This window comes from Prionailurus viverrinus, chromosome E3, assembly GCF_022837055.1.
Source record: "Prionailurus viverrinus isolate Anna chromosome E3, UM_Priviv_1.0, whole genome shotgun sequence".
NCBI classification, from domain to species: Eukaryota; Metazoa; Chordata; class Mammalia; order Carnivora; family Felidae; genus Prionailurus; species Prionailurus viverrinus.
The window spans coordinates 40,337,197-40,353,854 of NC_062576.1; the positions used below are offsets into that span (position 1 = coordinate 40,337,197).

Genomic DNA, 16,658 nt, shown 5'->3' on the forward strand with positions numbered 1-16,658 from the left:
TTTCAAGGTTAGTAGCAGGTAGATTTGAAGGGTGATGAAGCCATGGAATGAATTAAGATTCACCAATAGGTCAAATAAGGATTGAAAAACACCAAAAGCCAATTTGACATTACTCTTTATTTTAGCAATAGTTCCGTATGGGGGCTGAAAGAGCTGCCTCACGCAGCGGCGGCCTCTTTAGCAGCTTTTCTCTCTGCCAGCATCCGCTGCTTCTGCTTCGCCAGGCACTTTCTGGCTGAATAATGGGCACCCAGGTCATGATCTGAGGAAGAGATTGGGGGAGGGAAGTCATGGGCCAAATCTACCAAAGGCATAGACTGGAGTCTTCTCTAGAAGCAGAGAAAGAAAAGGCAGCACAGATACCTGGCAGCAAACAGACCCCTCCCCGCAACCAGTCAGCACACTTGGGCAGTAATGTTTGTAAAAAACCCTGACTGGAGAAAATGGAGGGTTGAAGGAGGAGGCCAGTGTGGGGGCTCACGTACAGCGGTCCTGGTAGGCCTTGGCCACCTGGGCAAACTGCTCAATCTCCTTGGCGCAGTTCTCCCTGTAGCTCTCGCCTTCCCTCTGCTGACAAGCCTTCAGCCTTTCCTGGATAATATTGACTATTTCTTGATCAACTTTACTGAAAGAAGAACCAAGAAAGTGGTCCACAAAGAATCCTTACCTGTACCCAGAGGTCATAGGTCGGGGCTCTCCACCCACAAGAGGTGGGCCAAGCCCAGGAGGCATTCTTGTCAACCGACCACCATCCCAGGGTCTCCCCAGGGAAAGGGCCCAGCCAGGGATGCTCACTGTGCAAGGCTCAGTATTCCCTGACTTAAGAAGGGACATACTAGTCTCTCCTCCATTGCATTTCTGCTTCAAACATGCACAAGACATCCTTTTCCTGGCACTCGGTGATATCTGGCACACGACGGAACTCCCGATGGTAGTAGTAATACCTGTTCTTCGCATGCTGCCGCTCTATAAACTCTGTAAAGAGAAAAACCCTACTTGTTTGGACAGGCCAGAGTCTGGGCTCTTAGCTTTGTTACTTCCCACAAACCAAAGAAGCAGATTTCCCAAATGTTCCCAGCTTTCACAAAGACTGCCATTTGGACTCTATAACAAGTGTGGCTGGTAGCTCTGGGCTACAAACGGTGACCTCCACCACTTACGGAGGGTTCCTGGGAGCCAGGCACGTTGTCTCACTCGGTCCCCAAAACAATCCTATGGGGTGGGTCCTTTTCAGGACAGACAGTACCGAGGCCCAGAGAGATACAGGATTCAGAACCCACGTTCTGCAAGCCCACACCCTTCTCCAGATCCCCCTGTGGGCCAACCTCGCCCACCGCACAAGGTCTCCACCCTGTAGGCAGACGGCCCGTGCCAGTTTTGCCACCACTGACCTTCTGCCCTCAACTTCCCCACCGGTAAACTAACGAGTTGGAACTGGTGCGATTTCATCCCTCCAGACGTATAGAACACTTTCTAGGGGCGCTTGGGTGGCTCAGTTGGTTAAGCGTCCGACTTCAGCTCAGGTCGCGATCTCACGATCCAGGAGTTCGAGCCCCGCGTCGGACTCTGGGCTGATGGCTCAGAGCCTGGATGGAGCCTGCTTCTGATTCTGTGTCTGCCTCTCTCTCTGCCCCTCCCCCATTCATGCTCTGTCTCTGTCTCAAAAATAAATAAAAACGTTAAAAAAAAAAACACTTTCTAAAAAATCATTACAAAAAAGAGGAGTCGATCCATTGCCATGCCTTTTCCAGATGTGGGGGTCTGATTTGTTGACTTTATCCCAACAAGCCCCCAGGGCATGGTGCTCACTCCAAATGTTTTGTTGTTGAACGAATGAATTGGTTAATTATTTTTTTAACGGAGGCTCCATGCCTAACGTGGAGTCCAACACATGGCTTGAACTCACAACCCTGAGATCAAGACCTGAACTGAGATCAAGAGTGGGATGCTTAACCGACTGAGCCACCCTGGCACCCCTGAATTGGTTAATGGATGAATTGCTTAGCATTAGTGACTGAGGGCAGTGTGTGCTCGTGATACGGAGCGAGCTGAACAACAAACTGGGCAACAAAGAGCTGTTTTAAACATCTACCTGGTTTGGACCACGGTTGGAGGTATCTGGACAGCTCTTAAGCTTGGGCACACACGGAGTACAAGTCACAGCATATCTAGGTCGAGGGGACCTCGGCCATCCCCTGACTATCCGGGTCATTTTGTAGGTGTGCAGAGGGTTAGCAGAGAACCCTTCAACAGCCGTTTGCTGACTGCCTACAGTGCACAACTCAGGATGCAAAGCGTGCAGGGAGAATGGGATTTAACAAGCCTCAGGCCAGGGTGCGATCCGCACACACCCCCTAATATTTGGGCGAGCCTGGAGACCAGGGGTGCGTGGAGAGTTCCCCCAGGCGGCGAGGGCCGGAAAGCAATGAGGGGTCTTGGTGCAGAAGCGAGGGGTGTTCCTAGGGTGCAGTGGAAACGGGGTGGGGGTCCAAGGAGGCGACGAGACCCCAGGTGTCCGGGTGGGGACGACGGGGACCGGTCGCAGGGGCGAAGCCCTAGGTGCGGCGGAGTATTCCAGACTGGGCGGCGGGGGGCCCTGGGGGAGCGGTGAGGCCCGGATGGGGTTCGTACCTCTCACTAGGGTCACAGGCCGGTCCACGAGGAGATCGAAGGCCTTCGTCACATAGGTTATGGGGTTGGGCAGCGAGGTCTGCGGCGAGGGCGCCGGTGTGCGGCGCGGGGGCTCGGGGTACACGTCCTTATCCCAGCTATCCGGCATGGCGGCGGCGTGCGGTGGGGCTCTTCTCTCGGACGAGCGAGCCTGGCCTCCGACCGGTTACCACGGCCTAGTTCGCCCGCAGCAGAGGACACCCTAGGGCGGCTGCGCCGGCGCAAGGCGGCCGGCACTCGCGAGGCACCATGGGACTTATAGTTCTCCCGCGGCAGAGGCCGCTGTAGGACAGCTGCGCCTGCGCGGGACTGCCTGCGCTCGCGAGGCACCATGGGACTCGTAGTTCTGCAAGGCCCGCCCAATGGTGGGCTCGGGAAACCCCTCCCAGCGCGGGGGCTGCGGCTTGTGTGCTGTGCGCTAGACGCTGGTCTCGCGCTTGGAATACGCCAGTGGAGAAAACAGAGGCCCCTGCTTACGTTCTAAGACGAGACAAACACTGGAAGAAGCAGACTATTCATTCAGTTTCTTTGGTGTGCAGGTACGTGGCAAGTGCAGTAGGCAGCAAGACGAACAGAGCTGGGCCCTTCTGGAGAACTCAGACCTGTAGAACAACCAAAAAACACAACAAAGTCAACAAATAAACTACCAAATGCCCACTCTTTCAGGAAGCCTTCCTGAATTGTCCCTTCCCTGCAGCCTTCTCTGGGCTCCACTGTGTCTTCCAGAGCCCTTCATGGACTGGCCAATGCCAGTAAGCTTAGGGGGCCTTTCTGGGGCAGAACAAGAGGCAGGGCTTGCCCTTGGGGCCCTCACCCACAGGGAGAAGTGGCTCCTATGCTGGACGCAAAGTGCTCTGGCCTGGGACTGATGTTTCTGTCCCGGCCCCGAGCACTGTTGTGCCCCCTGGGGTAGCTCACTGACCAGGGCCCTGCTGATCACCTTCCGTGATCTCCATATCTGGCATGGCCCTAGGCCAGCACCACGGAGGGTGCTGGTCACTTCATGCCTGGAGGCCGGGGTCAGGGACATGGAGCCATCAACTCTACGGATGTACAGGATCTGGGGTCACAGAAATGTCAGATCGTGAAATCACGAACCCTTAGAAACACGCACTGTCAGACCAAAAGAATCTTAACATTGGCCTGTACCGTGGGGGTGAACAAGGGGATCCCACAGAGCCAGGCCCGATGCCACCGCTATGGCTCACCAGAAGAATATGAGAAAGCAGAGAACTCGATTAAAGCAAAGCACGGGAGTGGCATCTTTCCGCTGCTGTTTGGTAGCAGAGGGGCTTGGGGATCATGTAGCAGAAGCAGGAAAAGGCATACGAGAGGGAGGAGCCCAAGTAGCTTGTGGCTCTGTGCCCGGCCCCCTGGTTCTTGGCCCGTGTGCCAGGAACCGATCCTACCACAGCCGCCTGTCTTGCTGTGCTCAAGGGCCTCAGCATGGGTGGCCTTCCCTTTGCCCTGAGTGTGCGGGTGTCCCTTCTTTTCTTTTCTTTCTTTTTTTTTATGTTTTATTATTTATTCTTGAGAGAGAGAGAGAGAGAGAGAGACAGAGCGTGAGCGGGGGAGGGGCAGAGAAGGAGACACAGAATCCCAAGCAGGCTCCAGGCCCTGAGCTGTCAGCACAGAGCCCAACACGGGGTTTGAACTCACAAGCTGTGAGATCGTGACCTGAGCCAAAGTCGGACGCTTTACCGACTGAGCCACCCAGGCGCCCCTGCGGGTGTCCCTTCTGTGCTTCCTCCGCTCAGGTAGTCTCTCTCCCCCTGGGCCACTCCTGGGGCTGAGGGTTGCCCCTTCCCAGTGATTTAATTCCTGCGGGGCTCAGCCCAAAGTGTTACAGGTTCTTTTGTCATTAACAACAGCAATGACAGAGAATTGTGACATTTTACCAGCGCCAAATCTTAGCGCCAGCAAGGCAAGATCCCCAGGCCCTCAGAGACATTTCAGGCCCGTAAAACTGACTCTGTCTATAGGTTCAGAACTTGATAAGCGTAGAACCTTTGTTCTTGGATGACAGCTATTCCCACCCCCGGCCCCCGGCCCCCCAGGCAGTTTGGCCAGGCCCTGCTCGCAGCCCTCAGGACGAGACAGGAACAGCCAGCCAAGTGGACCAGACCCTCCTGACCGCAGCTGCCTGACAGAAGCCCTCTCCCCAACCTGGGCTCCTTGACTCTTTACCGGGGCCGACTTGTTCCTGGCCTGGGAGGGCAACACAAGGCAGAAAACGAAGTGGTGTGACCCAGTCCCGGGGCCCTTGAGGAAAGCAGTGACAGGCCTGGTTCCAGGTATCCCCACCCCAGCCTGCCCATCGGATGCCCCCTCTCGCTCCGCCCCAGGCCAGGCCTGCTCCTGGCACCAGAGCCCATGACCGCCACGGAACATGACCAAGCTCTTCTGCCAGGGGCTAAATCTGGGACCTGGCTGCCGGGCGTTCTGGCCCTGCCATTCGACCTCCAGCGCCTGTCGGGGAGGCCCCTTCCTTTCCTGACCTGCCGGGACGGGCTGCCATGGTCAGTGGGCTAGGGGGCTGGAGCCAGCCAGCTTCCTGGGAGGGGCAGGTGGGCTTCTGGAGTCTCTTCCCAGCAGGGGTGGTCCTTGGGCCTGTTAGGGAGGAGGTGACTGAAGGGGACAACAGGGGGCCAGAGCTCAGGCTGCCAGGCCTGGAATGGGCAAGAAGATAGACAGATGGCTGTGCCTCCCTGTCCCTCTAGCCCTCGGCCACAGTGTGGGCCTGTCCCTCCGGGGCCCAGCAGGCTGAGCCCACTAAAGCGGGAAGCCTGCGGGTGAGGAGAGCTTGGTGCTGGCTCTGTCCCTAAGACACTGTCCCTGAGCCGACCTGCCCTCCTTCCCTATAGATAGATGGAGGCACTGAAGACCACCAGGGCCCCGTCTGGGGTCTCTGACTCACTTCTCCGGGCCCAGAGACGCCCCAGCTCTGACTGTCCCCTCCTCCTCCCACCCCCAGTCCCACCGGAAGTTCTCTGCCCCTCGGCACGGACACCTGGGCTTCCTGCCCCACAAGAGGAGCAGCCGGCACCGGGGCAAGGTGAAGACTTGGCCTCGGGACGACCCCAGCCGGCCGGTGCACCTCACGGCTTTCCTGGGCTACAAGGCTGGCATGACGCACACTCTTCGAGAAGTGCACCGGCCGGGGCTCAGTGAGTGGCTGCGGGGGGACACGGGGGTGGGGGAGGGTGTGGAGCATCCCCACCTGCTAGAGGGTCTGGAAAGACTTCCGGAGGCCAGGAGCCTGAACTGGGCGCCAGGACAGGAGACGGTCCCAGAAAGGGCGAGGCCATGCCGCAGGAACCACAGTCAGGACACTGACTGTCACCAAGCCCTGACCGCTGGCCACCCCTCGAGGTGTGTTCTGTCATCGGCCCCGGTTTACAGGTGAGTTCGAGCCCCGCGTCGGGCTCTGTGCTGACAGCTCGGAGCCTGGAGCCTGTTTCAGATTCTGTGTCTCCCTCTCCCTGACCCTCCCCTGTTCATGCTCTGTCTCTGTCTGTCTCAAAAATAAATAAACGTTAAAAAAAATTTTTTTAAATAAAATTTCAACGGCTCAAGTGCTCTCCACTAAAGGAGTCCCGACCCTGCCCTTCGGGGGATGCTGCCCTGGCTGTCGGCTCTCCTCGCCCATTTCCAGAGGGTCTGATGGGGAAACTGAGGCAGGGAGCAAGTCAGGCGTTGTCTGAGATCTCAGAGTCAGAGCTAGCAGAGACCACTTCAAGGGCCCTGCCCAGCACCTGCTCCTTGCCCCAGACGGAGCAGAGAGAAGGGGCAGGGAGGGTGCAGGCTGGGGGCCGGAGGTCAGTGGGAGCCCTAAGGCCATGGTGCTCCACCCTCCCTTGGGCAGGAGGGGCTGTGGTTGGCTCTTCCACTCCATCCCCTTTCCCCGTGGGTCCCAGAGGCCCTCCTCCATGCCCCTGTCTCCGGGTCCCCTCCAGAAATTTCGAAGCGGGAGGAAGTGGAGGCAGTGACGATTGTGGAGACGCCGCCTCTGGTGGTGGTCGGCGTTGTGGGCTATGTGGCCACTCCTCGAGGCCTGCGGAGCTTCAAGACCATCTTTGCAGAGCACCTCAGTGATGAGTGCCGTCGCCGCTTCTACAAGGACTGGTGAGCGTTGCCCCCGGGGGGACCACGTGTGGACTGGCACGAGGGGGGTGGGAAGTGGCAACAGTGTATGGGAGGCAGGAAAGTGTTTGTGGGGGAGGTTGCCTTCAATTCAATGAAAGACAAGTACTAGGGGGCTGGAGTGGAAATTGGGATAGAGGAAGAGAGGAAGCGCATGTTCTAATCCCCAGGGTTAATTAAGGGACTAATTTGATGAAATGTTAAAGTCGGCTCAGAGCTTCCTAGCAGCCAGGGTGAAAAGGGAAATAGCTAGCTGACAAGCTCTTCTCCTCAGAAAGGAAGGCATTTGGGGGCACTCAGTCCTGAAAGGGGAGGCCCACGTGCCCAAAGAACCTCACCGACACCCCCATCCTTACGGAGTTAGAGGCATAGCCCGGTCCTGGCCCTCTCTGGGAGGTAATAAGCTTGGGCTTCTGAGCCACCACGGGCTGTACGACCACAGGCGAGCTGGCTCACCTCTTAGAGCCTCTTAGATTGATCCATCACAGACACCACCAGATGGAGACACCATCCGATGGAGTAATCCCTGTGTCATGAGGCTGCCGTGAGGATTAAATGAGCAGTGTGTCAAGTGCTCAGCACACAGAAAGTGCTCACCGAGTGCCAGCTGGCCTTGTTTCTGTTCTTTCTGCTGTTATCAATCTGGCCCTCATCCAGGGCCTTTGACTTTTGTGAGCTCTCGTTTCTTCCTCTGTAGAATGGGGACAGTACATCCACCCTCCAGAGTTTGGGGGAGGGTTGGGAACGACGCGGCGTGGCGCCTGGCCAGTACTGGCCGTCGGCCCTAGAAGCGGGGTCTGCGGCCGCAGCGGTGTAGGCAGGTGGCCGTGGCGCCGGCCAGCACGCGCCTCCCTCGAGCTCGGGCACATCTGACGCTCACACGCAGGCCTCAGGAGGCGGGAGCGCGTCCGCTCTGTACAGGAGGAGCCGGAGACCCGGAGAGGGAGGGGCAGTCTGTGCTTGACGACAGGGAGCCCCGGGGGAGGGCCCCGCGGTGGCCTCCCCGGGAAGGGAAGGAGGGAGGAGAGGACATTCCCTGCCCTGAGGGGCCTGTGGGGTGGGCTGTGGGCACGTGGGGGCTGGGCAGGCCTGGGCAGCTGCCCCGGCTGGCCCCTCTACGTGTCTCCTGCGTGTGGCTCAGGCACAAGAGCAAGAAGAAAGCCTTCACCAAGGCCTGCAAGAGATGGCGTGACGCCGAGGGCAAAAAGCAGCTGCAGAAAGACTTTGCCGCCATGAAGAAGTACTGCAAAGTCATTCGCGTCATTGTCCACACTCAGGTCAGCCCCGCCACGTCGTCCGCACCCGGTCTGCCGGTCCACTCCCTGGGCCCAGCTTCCAGGAGCCCTGGCAAATGTCAGCCTAAAAATACCACGAGCCGGGGCACAGCCCCAAAGGGCTGGGGGACTGGCTGTGCTGGCCTCCCGCAGCCCCGGGGATGGGTGTCCGTGTGCTCTGAGGGCTCTGGGCCGTCCGCCACGCCTAGTGGTCAACCAAGGCCCTGACACGCCCCACAAGGCCTGGATCTCCTGCCAATGTCCAGTGTAGAGGGCCAGCCACCTCCCGTCGGGTCCTGGCACACGGTGTGTGTGAGTCAACATTCGTACGTGGGGTCTGGCTTGAGTGTGCTGACAGGTTGCTAACACCTTCTGGCTTATTCTGGAACAGTCCTTGGCATCTTGTCCTCAGGGAAGGCTTGCGTAGGCCTGGAGCAGCACCCCTCTGCTCCCCTGCCTCGGTTACTGCCACGCTTGCTGTTCCTGGTTACACGTGTCATTGGTCATGTCCGTTTCCCTTTACAGACTAGCTCCATGGGGGCAGGGCCGTGGCTGCCTGTTCAGTGCTGTGCCCCCAGCACCCCAGCCACCGAGAGCCCTGTATGCAGTAGGTGCTCCATAAGTACATGTTGAGCACTGGGCTGTGACTTGCGTCCCTGCTTCCACCTGTGTGTCCCCGCAGCCCGTGCCTCACACAGCAGCAGCCAGAGGTGTCTAAAAAGAATGAACCAGATTGTGCCACATCCTGCACTTAGAATAAAGCCCAAACCTCTCGCTTCAAGACTGGCCCGGGCAGGGCCCAGCTCACCTCTGACTTCATCCTGCACCACGTTCCTCCTTGCTCACCACGGTCTAGACATACTGCTCTCCTTTCTAGCCCACCAGCTCCCCAGGATCTTCCCTGCCACAGGGCCTTTGCACAGGTGGTTCCCTCTGCTCCCCAAACTTTCAGATCTTCACTCAGTAGCTCCTTCTTGTTATTGAGGGGTGTCCCCTCAGAGGACACGTACTGCCTTACGTGCAGTAACTGTCCCTGCTGCTCCCAATATTCCATCAGAATATTCAGTCCTCCCCAGTGCCCAGCACAGAATATAGCATATTGAAAGACTGGAGCACTGGAACATCTGCTGAATGCATGTATGCATGAAAGCCTGCTGGGGGTCACCAGCCAGTCATGCCAGGTCTGCGGTTGCGGGGTGCAGCCCTCTGGGAACCGACTGGCCGGGCCATGTCCTGCAGATGAAGCTGCTGCCTTTCCGGCAGAAGAAGGCCCACATCATGGAGATCCAGCTGAATGGCGGCACGGTGGCTGAGAAGGTGGCCTGGGCCCAGGCCCGGCTAGAGAAGCAGGTGCCGGTGCACAGTGTGTTCAGCCAGAGCGAGGTCATCGATGTCATTGCTGTCACCAAGGGCCGGGGGGTCAAAGGTAGGGCTGGGTGGGGACGGTGGCTCCAGGAAGGCTGCCTGGAGGGGGTGGGGGCCAGACTGGCCTCTAAGCCCGCCCCCACCACCTGCAGGGGTCACGAGCCGCTGGCACACCAAGAAGCTGCCACGGAAGACCCACAAGGGACTGCGCAAGGTGGCCTGCATTGGCGCCTGGCACCCTGCCCGTGTGGGCTGCTCCATCGCTCGGGCCGGGCAGAAGGGCTATCACCACCGCACGGAGCTCAACAAGAAGGTGCGTCCGCAGTCCTGGTGGTAGAGGGACACTCGTGACCGGACCCCAGTGGGTAGGGTGCCTGACCCGGACGCTGCCTGGCCCCCCAAAGGCTCTGAAATGCCCCTGCCGGTGCCTGGGTCTGAGCACCCGTGCGGATGGGTACAGACCTGCCACTGGCTCCAGAGGCCACGTGCTGCCTGCCACGTGCCCTGCTCTCCTTGCAGATCTACCGCATTGGCCGCGGGCTGCACACGGAGGACGGGAAGGTGGTCAGGAACAATGCGTCCACCAGCTACGACGTGACGGACAAGTCCATCACGCCACTGGTGAGGGGGTCTGGTGTGCACGTGTGGAGCAGGTGTGTGGGGTACCTCCCTGCCCCCAGAGCTCAGGCCCCAGCGAGCAGCCCCCCGGTGGAACAAACCCCTGCCGTCCCTGCATCCTCTGAGCCCCCTCGGCACACAGCTCACACTCCGACCGCCGTCATGGGTGTGGAGCACGGCAGCTCCAGCCGTGGCCTGGGACTCGGGCCGCCTGGGTTCAAGTCCCGGCTGCACTATGTAGCAGCTGCAAGGCCTGAACGAGTGATTCTGCTTCTCCGAGCCTCAGTGTCTCCCTCGCTAAGAGTGTTCAGTGAGATAAGGACTTAGAATGTGGCTCGGGTGCTGCCCTGGGGCCAGGGGCTGGCTCCAGCTCATGTGTGGGGAGCTGTCCCGGGGCTTGCAGCTGCCCCTAACACTGTAGCCCCTTTCGGAGCCTGGATCCTGACCCACCTCCCCGCAGGGCGGCTTCCCCCACTACGGGGAAGTCAACAATGACTTCGTCATGCTGAAAGGTTGCATCGCGGGCACCAAGAAGCGGGTCATCACGCTGAGGAAGGTCAGTGCCTCTATGGTGGGAGGGTCGAGGGACTGGCCTGCCCTGTCCTTCACCTTGCTCCCAAGAGGGTGGGAATAGGGAGAGCAAAAAGGGAGGGGTTCTGGCAGGAGCCGAGTGAGTGAGACCTTCCCGTGTGGCCTGGGGGTGGCGGGAGGCAGTGGGTGAGGACCTTGCATCTTGCTCCTCTCCAGTCCCTCCTGGTGCACCACAGCCGCCAGGCCCTGGAGAACATCGAACTCAAGTTCATCGACACCACCTCCAAGTTTGGCCACGGCCGCTTCCAGACGGCCCAAGAGAAGAGGGTGTTCATGGTGAGCCCACCTACCCCCGTGTTCTCTGGGGCTCAGACCCCACACCCCTCTTGCGCCACAGTTGGGGAGCTGGAGCAGATGAGGGTGGCTGGGGCGTCCCCTGCCCTAATCCAGAGGAGGGGCTTATAGGAGTCCAGTACCGGGCACTGACTCGTGCGTGGAAAGAAAGCGGAGCAGAGGCTGGCCAGGGGCAGTATTCCCGGCTAGACCTCCGTGGCGAGCGCTGCTGTCTCCTCCAACCCCCCAACCAGGGTCCCCAGAAGAAACATCTTGAGAAGGAAAAGTCCGAGACCTCGAGAGACCTGTAGGCGGCTTGGGATGGAGGGAGCCTGAAGGAAGCATGCGCGACCCCTGCCTGCCCCCTCTGTCTAATAAAGTGCGAAGGCGACTCTTCCCACTGTGTCTCAGAGTTGCGAGCGCGGAAAGGCGGGGGACCGCGGGTGGCCCGGCGGCTCCACGGGCGGGCAGGACCCTTGCGGCGTGGCGCCGCTCCAAGCCGGCGCAGCTCAGCGGCGCCCCCTGGCGCTCGGGAGGGGCTGCCGAGCGCGGGCGTCGGGGACTCCGCTCCCTAGAGGTCCCTGGAGCAGTCGGGGGCGGGGCCTTGAGGAAACTGCCGAGGGCAGGTCCTCGCCCCAGGGAGAGATTGGTCCGCGGGAGGGGAGGGGGCGGGGCCTCCTGGAGGGTCGTGATTGGTCCTCTGGGGGGCGGTGCCTCGTCCCGGATCCGGGCAGTGATTGGGGCTCGGGAGGAGGGGCGGGCCCCGGGCGCCGGCCCGGGGGCAGTCGGCCAGTGGCCTCGGATCTGTCCGAGGAAGCGGTTGCCCCGCAGTACTGTCGGCGCCATGTCGTTCTGCAGCTTCTTCGGGGGCGAGGTTTTCCAGAACCACTTTGAGCCAGGTCTGTTCTTTGACCTCCTGGGAGGGCAGCGGGGAGGGGGCGCGTAGTAGAGTGGGCGTCGCTGCTCTCGGGCGGTGGTGGAACCCTTGAGTCCCGGGAAGGGCGGACCCCACCGGGGGCGAATGTGATCGCGCGGGGAGCAGCGCATGTGAGTAAAGGGGACCGCGGAGTAGGGGGGTCTGGGGAGCCTGAAAAGTAGGGGTTCCTGAGGGGGAGAGGGGACATTAGCGCGAGGGCGTTGCTGACCTCGAAGAGTGCGTGAGCAAGGCCGTTTCTGGGAGGGATCCGTGGGGTCAGGGTACAGGGAGGGGGTGACGCCGGTGCGGGGATCCGGATTGGGATCTGGACTTCAGAGGGACACGATCGAGGATCTTGTCCTAGGGCATCCCCCTGATGATAGCCCTGCCTTTTCCCCTCCCGGGTTCCTGGGATCCGCAAGGTAAGCTGGCAAGCACAGAGCCCTCCCTTCGGACCCAACGTGTCTTCCCGGGTGCCTCCCCCCATCTGCCCAGGGCCCTGGGGTTGGGTAACCAGGAGAGCCGCTGGGCAACCAAGTGCCAGTGAAGTTTGACCAGACAGCTGGAGTGGGGGTGGGGGTGTTTGGGACGTGGACAACCGTCCCTCCAGGCCCCAGGCTTTGAGAGGCCCCGAGTTGTCCCCTTCTGGGCCGTGCTGTCTGGTAATGGCCTAATTTGGTAAAAATGTGCCCCACAGGCAAGACTAGGGCAGTGCACTGCCTCAGTGGGAACTTTTGGGTGTCAGCCCTCTAGGAGGCTGGGCGGTGACACTGGACATCTGTGGATGTCAGCTGTGGCACAGGACTCTCTAGGCAAAGCCCTCCACCGAGGCCCTCTGGCGGTAGGCCCCCAGTTGTCCTCAGGGGGCTCTGCCAGGCAGGAAGCTCCACTTCCACAGCAGCTGGGCATCCCCCTCTTGCTTCCTTCTCCAGTGGCTGGCAAAGGCTGTGTAGTTCATGGACTCTGGGGTAGGCTGTCCTCAGGGTGGGCACTGGGTGCGGGGTTCCCCTGTGGGGGGCCCCAAGTAGTTACCTGTTCTGCAGGTCGGTTTTGCAGCCTTTCCCCCCACCCCCAAAGTGATCTTTTGGGGCTGGGTTAAAACCTGTTCTCTTCCCTGGGTCTTTGTCTTCCTGGGCCCCCTGTCTGGCCTGGAGACCTGTTTGGTGGGACCATTCTCTTCCCTCACAGAGAGCAGGCCCGTGGCTGGGTGTCCAGCTCAAGGCCTCCCCGGCATCAGGAACGGCCACTTGGAAGGGAGGTGGGCTGGGGCCTGCTGGGGTGGGAGTGCTGCTTCCTCATCATACTGTCTGGGCTCCTTCCTGACTGCACACCCTTGAGCTGTGTTTTGCATCACTCAGGCACTGCAGCTCTAAAACGGAAAGGTCCTCTTACAAAACAAAACTGAAAAAGGGGCTCCTGGCTGGCTCAGTTGGTGGAGCCTTGGCCCTTTAGGCTCGTGAGTTCAAGCCCCACATTGGGCACGGAGCCTACTTGAAAAAAAAAAAAAGCAACCACAAAACTAAGCTAACCTGGAAGGGTCTACCTCACAGGACTGTGGATAAAGTTCAATGAGATAAGTGTGAGAAGTGGCTCTTCGTGGCACATGCTAAGGACCACTGAACGTGAGCTCAGTGGTGTGTTCCAGGCCTGGGAGTGGCAGGTGTCAGCGTGGGTAGAATGCGCAGCCCACCCTGCAGACGGACGGTGCTGTGTTCTCGCCCCGAGGATTTGGGCGCTCACCTCAGAGAGGCTGGAGCCAACGTGTCTGCCTTTGTCTTTCCTTCTGCCCCCAGGTGTCTATGTGTGTGCCAAGTGTGGCCACGAGCTCTTCTCCAGCCGCTCAAAGTATGCACACTCATCCCCGTGGCCGGCCTTCACTGAGACCATTCATGCTGATAGTGTGGCCAAGCGTCCGGAGCACAATTCGCCTAAAGCCTTAAAGGTGGGTGGCAGCCCCAGGGGGTGGGGAGGGGTGTTGGCCAGGGAGAGCCCGAGGTGGCTGCTCCTTCTCTGCTTCCCCCACAGCTCTCAGGGCTTAGAGTCTGTCTGTGCCGGTCTTCTGGCCTCTGCCACCCTACCTGGGGAGCCTGGGGTCCTGATGGAGACGGGGAAACAGGACTGCTTTCCCATGCGGGCTCCGGGATGGAGGTCGACCTCTCCTGCCCACAGTTACTTTGGGAAATGGGTGGGGGGAGGACACCATCTCTGCTGGTGGCAGGGGGGGCCATCGCTGCAGTTGTTTTGTGGTCGTTCCAGGTGTCCTGTGGCAGGTGTGGCAATGGGCTGGGACATGAGTTCCTGAACGATGGCCCCAAGCTGGGACAGTCCCGCTTCTGAATATTTAGCAGCTCGCTGAAGTTCATCCCGAAAGGTGAGCAGCTGGACACAGGCCTGTTGTACATTTCAGAGGCCCGGGGGTGGGGGACACACGGTTCTTGTCCACTCGCAGTGACGAAGCATCGGGACACCAAAGCACACTGCCCAGGAGCTGCCCAGGGCCACCCCAAAAAGGTGGCTGCAGGGCAAGGACAAGGGCAGGTGTCCCGATGGGTCACGTGTGCCCCAAAAAGGGGCATCTGTGGTGAAGGGCTTTCTGTGGGGGCCTGGACCTTCCCAGAGATTAGAGGGGGAGGCAAGGCCAGGCAGACGCTGAGGGCTGGGCTGTGTGGCCACGGCCTTGCTCCTCAGCCTCTCTGAGCTGGCCTCCTGCTCTGCATAGTGGGTGTGATCGCAGAGCCTCCTTCACGGGCTGTTTGAGGACAGCCGCGTTGATGTGATGCACCTGGGGCCTGGCACACGGTAAGCGCTCCCGTGTGTCCTCCTGTTGGCAGGTCTTCCTTTTTTTTTTTAGTGTTTATTTATTTTTGAGAGAGAGAGACACGCACACACAGCGTGTGAGCAGGGGAGGGGCAGAGAGAGAGGGAGACACAGAATCCAAAGCAGCTCCAGGCTCCGAGCTGACAGCACAGAGCCCGATGCGGGGCTCGAACTCACGGACCGCGAGATCACGACCTGAGCCGAAGTCGGAGGCTCAACTGACTGAGCCGCCCCAGCAGTGTTCTTATAACAGATTTCTCCACCCTCTGAAGGTGGAGTGTCCCTACGAAACCTTCCATGAGCCAGAAGGGTGTCAGAGAGGAGTGCCTCCCAGTTACCGGAAGTTCGCCTCGTGCCGCTTCCTTGTTAGGAAAGCCCTTGTGCATCGGTAGCTGTTTTCAGTAACTGACAGAAATCCAGAGGAGTTTCACGTATGATACCTTATCGCTTAGGATTAAAGCCGCTGCCTCATTCACGTAGATAACGCGTGTGTAACGTTTTATGCACGTGAAGCATAAAAGCAAAGTGGCCCACGTCTTGGGAACGAGGGCCCCGGTGCTGGGGTTTGTTCGGCAGCTGTCTCTCCTGTGGGTTTTTATCTGGGCGCAGCGTCGCCTCTGGGCCCTGGCCCTCTTGCTCGCACAGGTTCTCACAAGTCAGCACGTCTGTCTGCACCGCCGGCCCCTCTGGACTCCTGCCCACGCTTGGTAGCTCCAATCCCAGCTCCCCACTTGCCGCCAGCAGGGCCGTGGCCAGTCCCTAATCTCAGTTTGGTCCTCTGTAAAATGGGCTTGCTAACAGCACATGCTGGCTGCTGTCCTGAGGGAGTGAGGCTAGGTGAGAGGGTCCGTAGGGCCGGCGATGGTAAGGTGTGACGTGATTTTGTCCTTTGGTAGTTACTGGCCTTTGTCCCGTGGAGGAAGGAGAGACTGGGCTCTCCTGGAGGTGTCGGGGAACAAAATGGGGCACACAGACTCCCCCAAGCCGGGCGCCCGGGTGCTCCCAGCTGCCCTGCTCTGCAGGCTGGAGCGGGGCGCCTAGCTCGGGGAATGGTGTCTGGAGCATAATTTAGCAGTGATTTGTGTTTCTCTCCGTCCGTCCTTTTAGGCAAAGGAACTTCTGCCTCTCAGGAGCCGTAGGCGGGCAGCACATACTTACTCTAGCCGGACACTGTGCTGTGGCCACTCTCCGGCCGTCCAACCTCGGAATCGGAACCCCAGACATCCAGACGGGGCGGGGAGGGGGGCTGGCTGAAGCGTCAGGATCTCGGCTCTGCACAGGTTCTCCTGAAGGCACTGCTCTGGCACGATGGCCCACGCCCTGCTGCCCGGCGTGGGCCCGGAGGGCTCCGCTCACGTGGGAGCCTCAGGGAGGTGGGCTGGAAGCCTAGCTGGTCTCTGCATGACGGTACAACCCCACCTTCTCTTCTCCACAGCCCCCTGCCCCCTCCCCGTCTGCCTGGACTCACCCCCGGGGGACCCGATTCTGAGCCTGGCTCTGGCTCTCACCAAAGCTCATTCCCATCTCCCCCAGGCTGGGCCGTGAGGCAGGGTGCGGAGGGAGGCAGCCCTCGCCGGCTGCTCCGGCCCTGGTCACTACATGATTCACTCTGGTCAAAGCCTTCCAGGCAGCCAGAGTGGTGATGATCTGTGACGGCTGGAGGGGCAGGCCGGGGGCCAGACTTCTGGTCTCCCAGTTACGAGAGGAGAGATCCTGAACCCAGTTTCACAACCTTGCCTCACTCGGGCTTAGGAAAGTGGCTGTTGCTCCATTTCCTGGATTGTGCAAGGCCGGGGCCCACAGCCCGCACCTTCCCGGGAAGCAGTGACTGTGCCTTCCTGTACCTACTCTGAAGCCCTTGCTGTCCGGGAAGGTGGGTGATGCCGAAGCCCCCTCCCATCTTAACTCCCGTCTCGAGTAATCAGGAGATCAGTAAACAAACGGAACACGGGCTCGCTGTCTGCGTTCACACCAGGGATGCGGGGACACAG

At 59.9% G+C, this 16,658-nt stretch overlaps 3 protein-coding genes across 3 annotated transcripts; 2 read left to right on the forward strand and 1 right to left on the reverse strand.

Annotated features, from left to right (window-relative positions):
• Positions 1–97: 97 nt before the first annotated feature.
• NDUFB10 (NADH:ubiquinone oxidoreductase subunit B10) lies at positions 98–2,894 on the reverse strand. Its single transcript, XM_047838913.1, has 4 exons — positions 2,632–2,894; positions 837–975; positions 486–625; positions 98–262 (listed from the first exon to the last, which is right to left on the reverse strand). The coding sequence occupies exons 1-4, from the start codon at positions 2,777–2,779 to the stop codon at positions 159–161; spliced, it is 531 nt and encodes a 176-aa protein (XP_047694869.1). The 5' UTR covers positions 2,780–2,894; the 3' UTR covers positions 98–158.
• Positions 2,778–11,326, forward strand: RPL3L (ribosomal protein L3 like). The gene is made up of 11 exons (XM_047837720.1): positions 2,778–2,849; positions 3,093–3,209; positions 5,645–5,837; positions 6,627–6,795; positions 7,955–8,090; positions 9,327–9,513; positions 9,605–9,765; positions 9,972–10,073; positions 10,531–10,626; positions 10,818–10,937; positions 11,189–11,326. The coding sequence occupies exons 1-11, from the start codon at positions 2,778–2,780 to the stop codon at positions 11,243–11,245; spliced, it is 1,410 nt and encodes a 469-aa protein (XP_047693676.1). The 3' UTR covers positions 11,246–11,326.
• Positions 11,327–11,695: 369 nt separating this feature from the next.
• MSRB1 (methionine sulfoxide reductase B1) lies at positions 11,696–16,618 on the forward strand. Its single transcript, XM_047838632.1, has 4 exons — positions 11,696–11,833; positions 13,644–13,792; positions 14,107–14,221; positions 15,775–16,618. The coding sequence occupies exons 1-4, from the start codon at positions 11,779–11,781 to the stop codon at positions 15,804–15,806; spliced, it is 351 nt and encodes a 116-aa protein (XP_047694588.1). The 5' UTR covers positions 11,696–11,778; the 3' UTR covers positions 15,807–16,618.
• The last annotated feature ends 40 nt before the right edge of the window (positions 16,619–16,658 follow it).

Coding starts and splice junctions, on each gene's coding strand:
- RPL3L (XM_047837720.1), top strand. CDS start 2,778: ATGGCGGCGGCGTGCGGTGGGGCTCTTCTCTCGGACGAGCGAGCCTGG. Junction 9,766..9,971: donor GCACGGAGCTCAACAAGAAG/GTGCGTCCGCAG, acceptor CTCTCCTTGCAG/ATCTACCGCATTGGCCGCGG. Junction 10,074..10,530: donor ACAAGTCCATCACGCCACTG/GTGAGGGGGTCT, acceptor ACCTCCCCGCAG/GGCGGCTTCCCCCACTACGG.
- NDUFB10 (XM_047838913.1), bottom strand. CDS start 2,779: ATGCCGGATAGCTGGGATAAGGACGTGTACCCCGAGCCCCCGCGCCGC. Junction 626..836: donor ATGCAATGGAGGAGAGACTA/GTATGTCCCTTC, acceptor TTCTTCTTTCAG/TAAAGTTGATCAAGAAATAG. Junction 263..485: donor CAAGGCCTACCAGGACCGCT/GTACGTGAGCCC, acceptor TCTCTTCCTCAG/ATCATGACCTGGGTGCCCAT.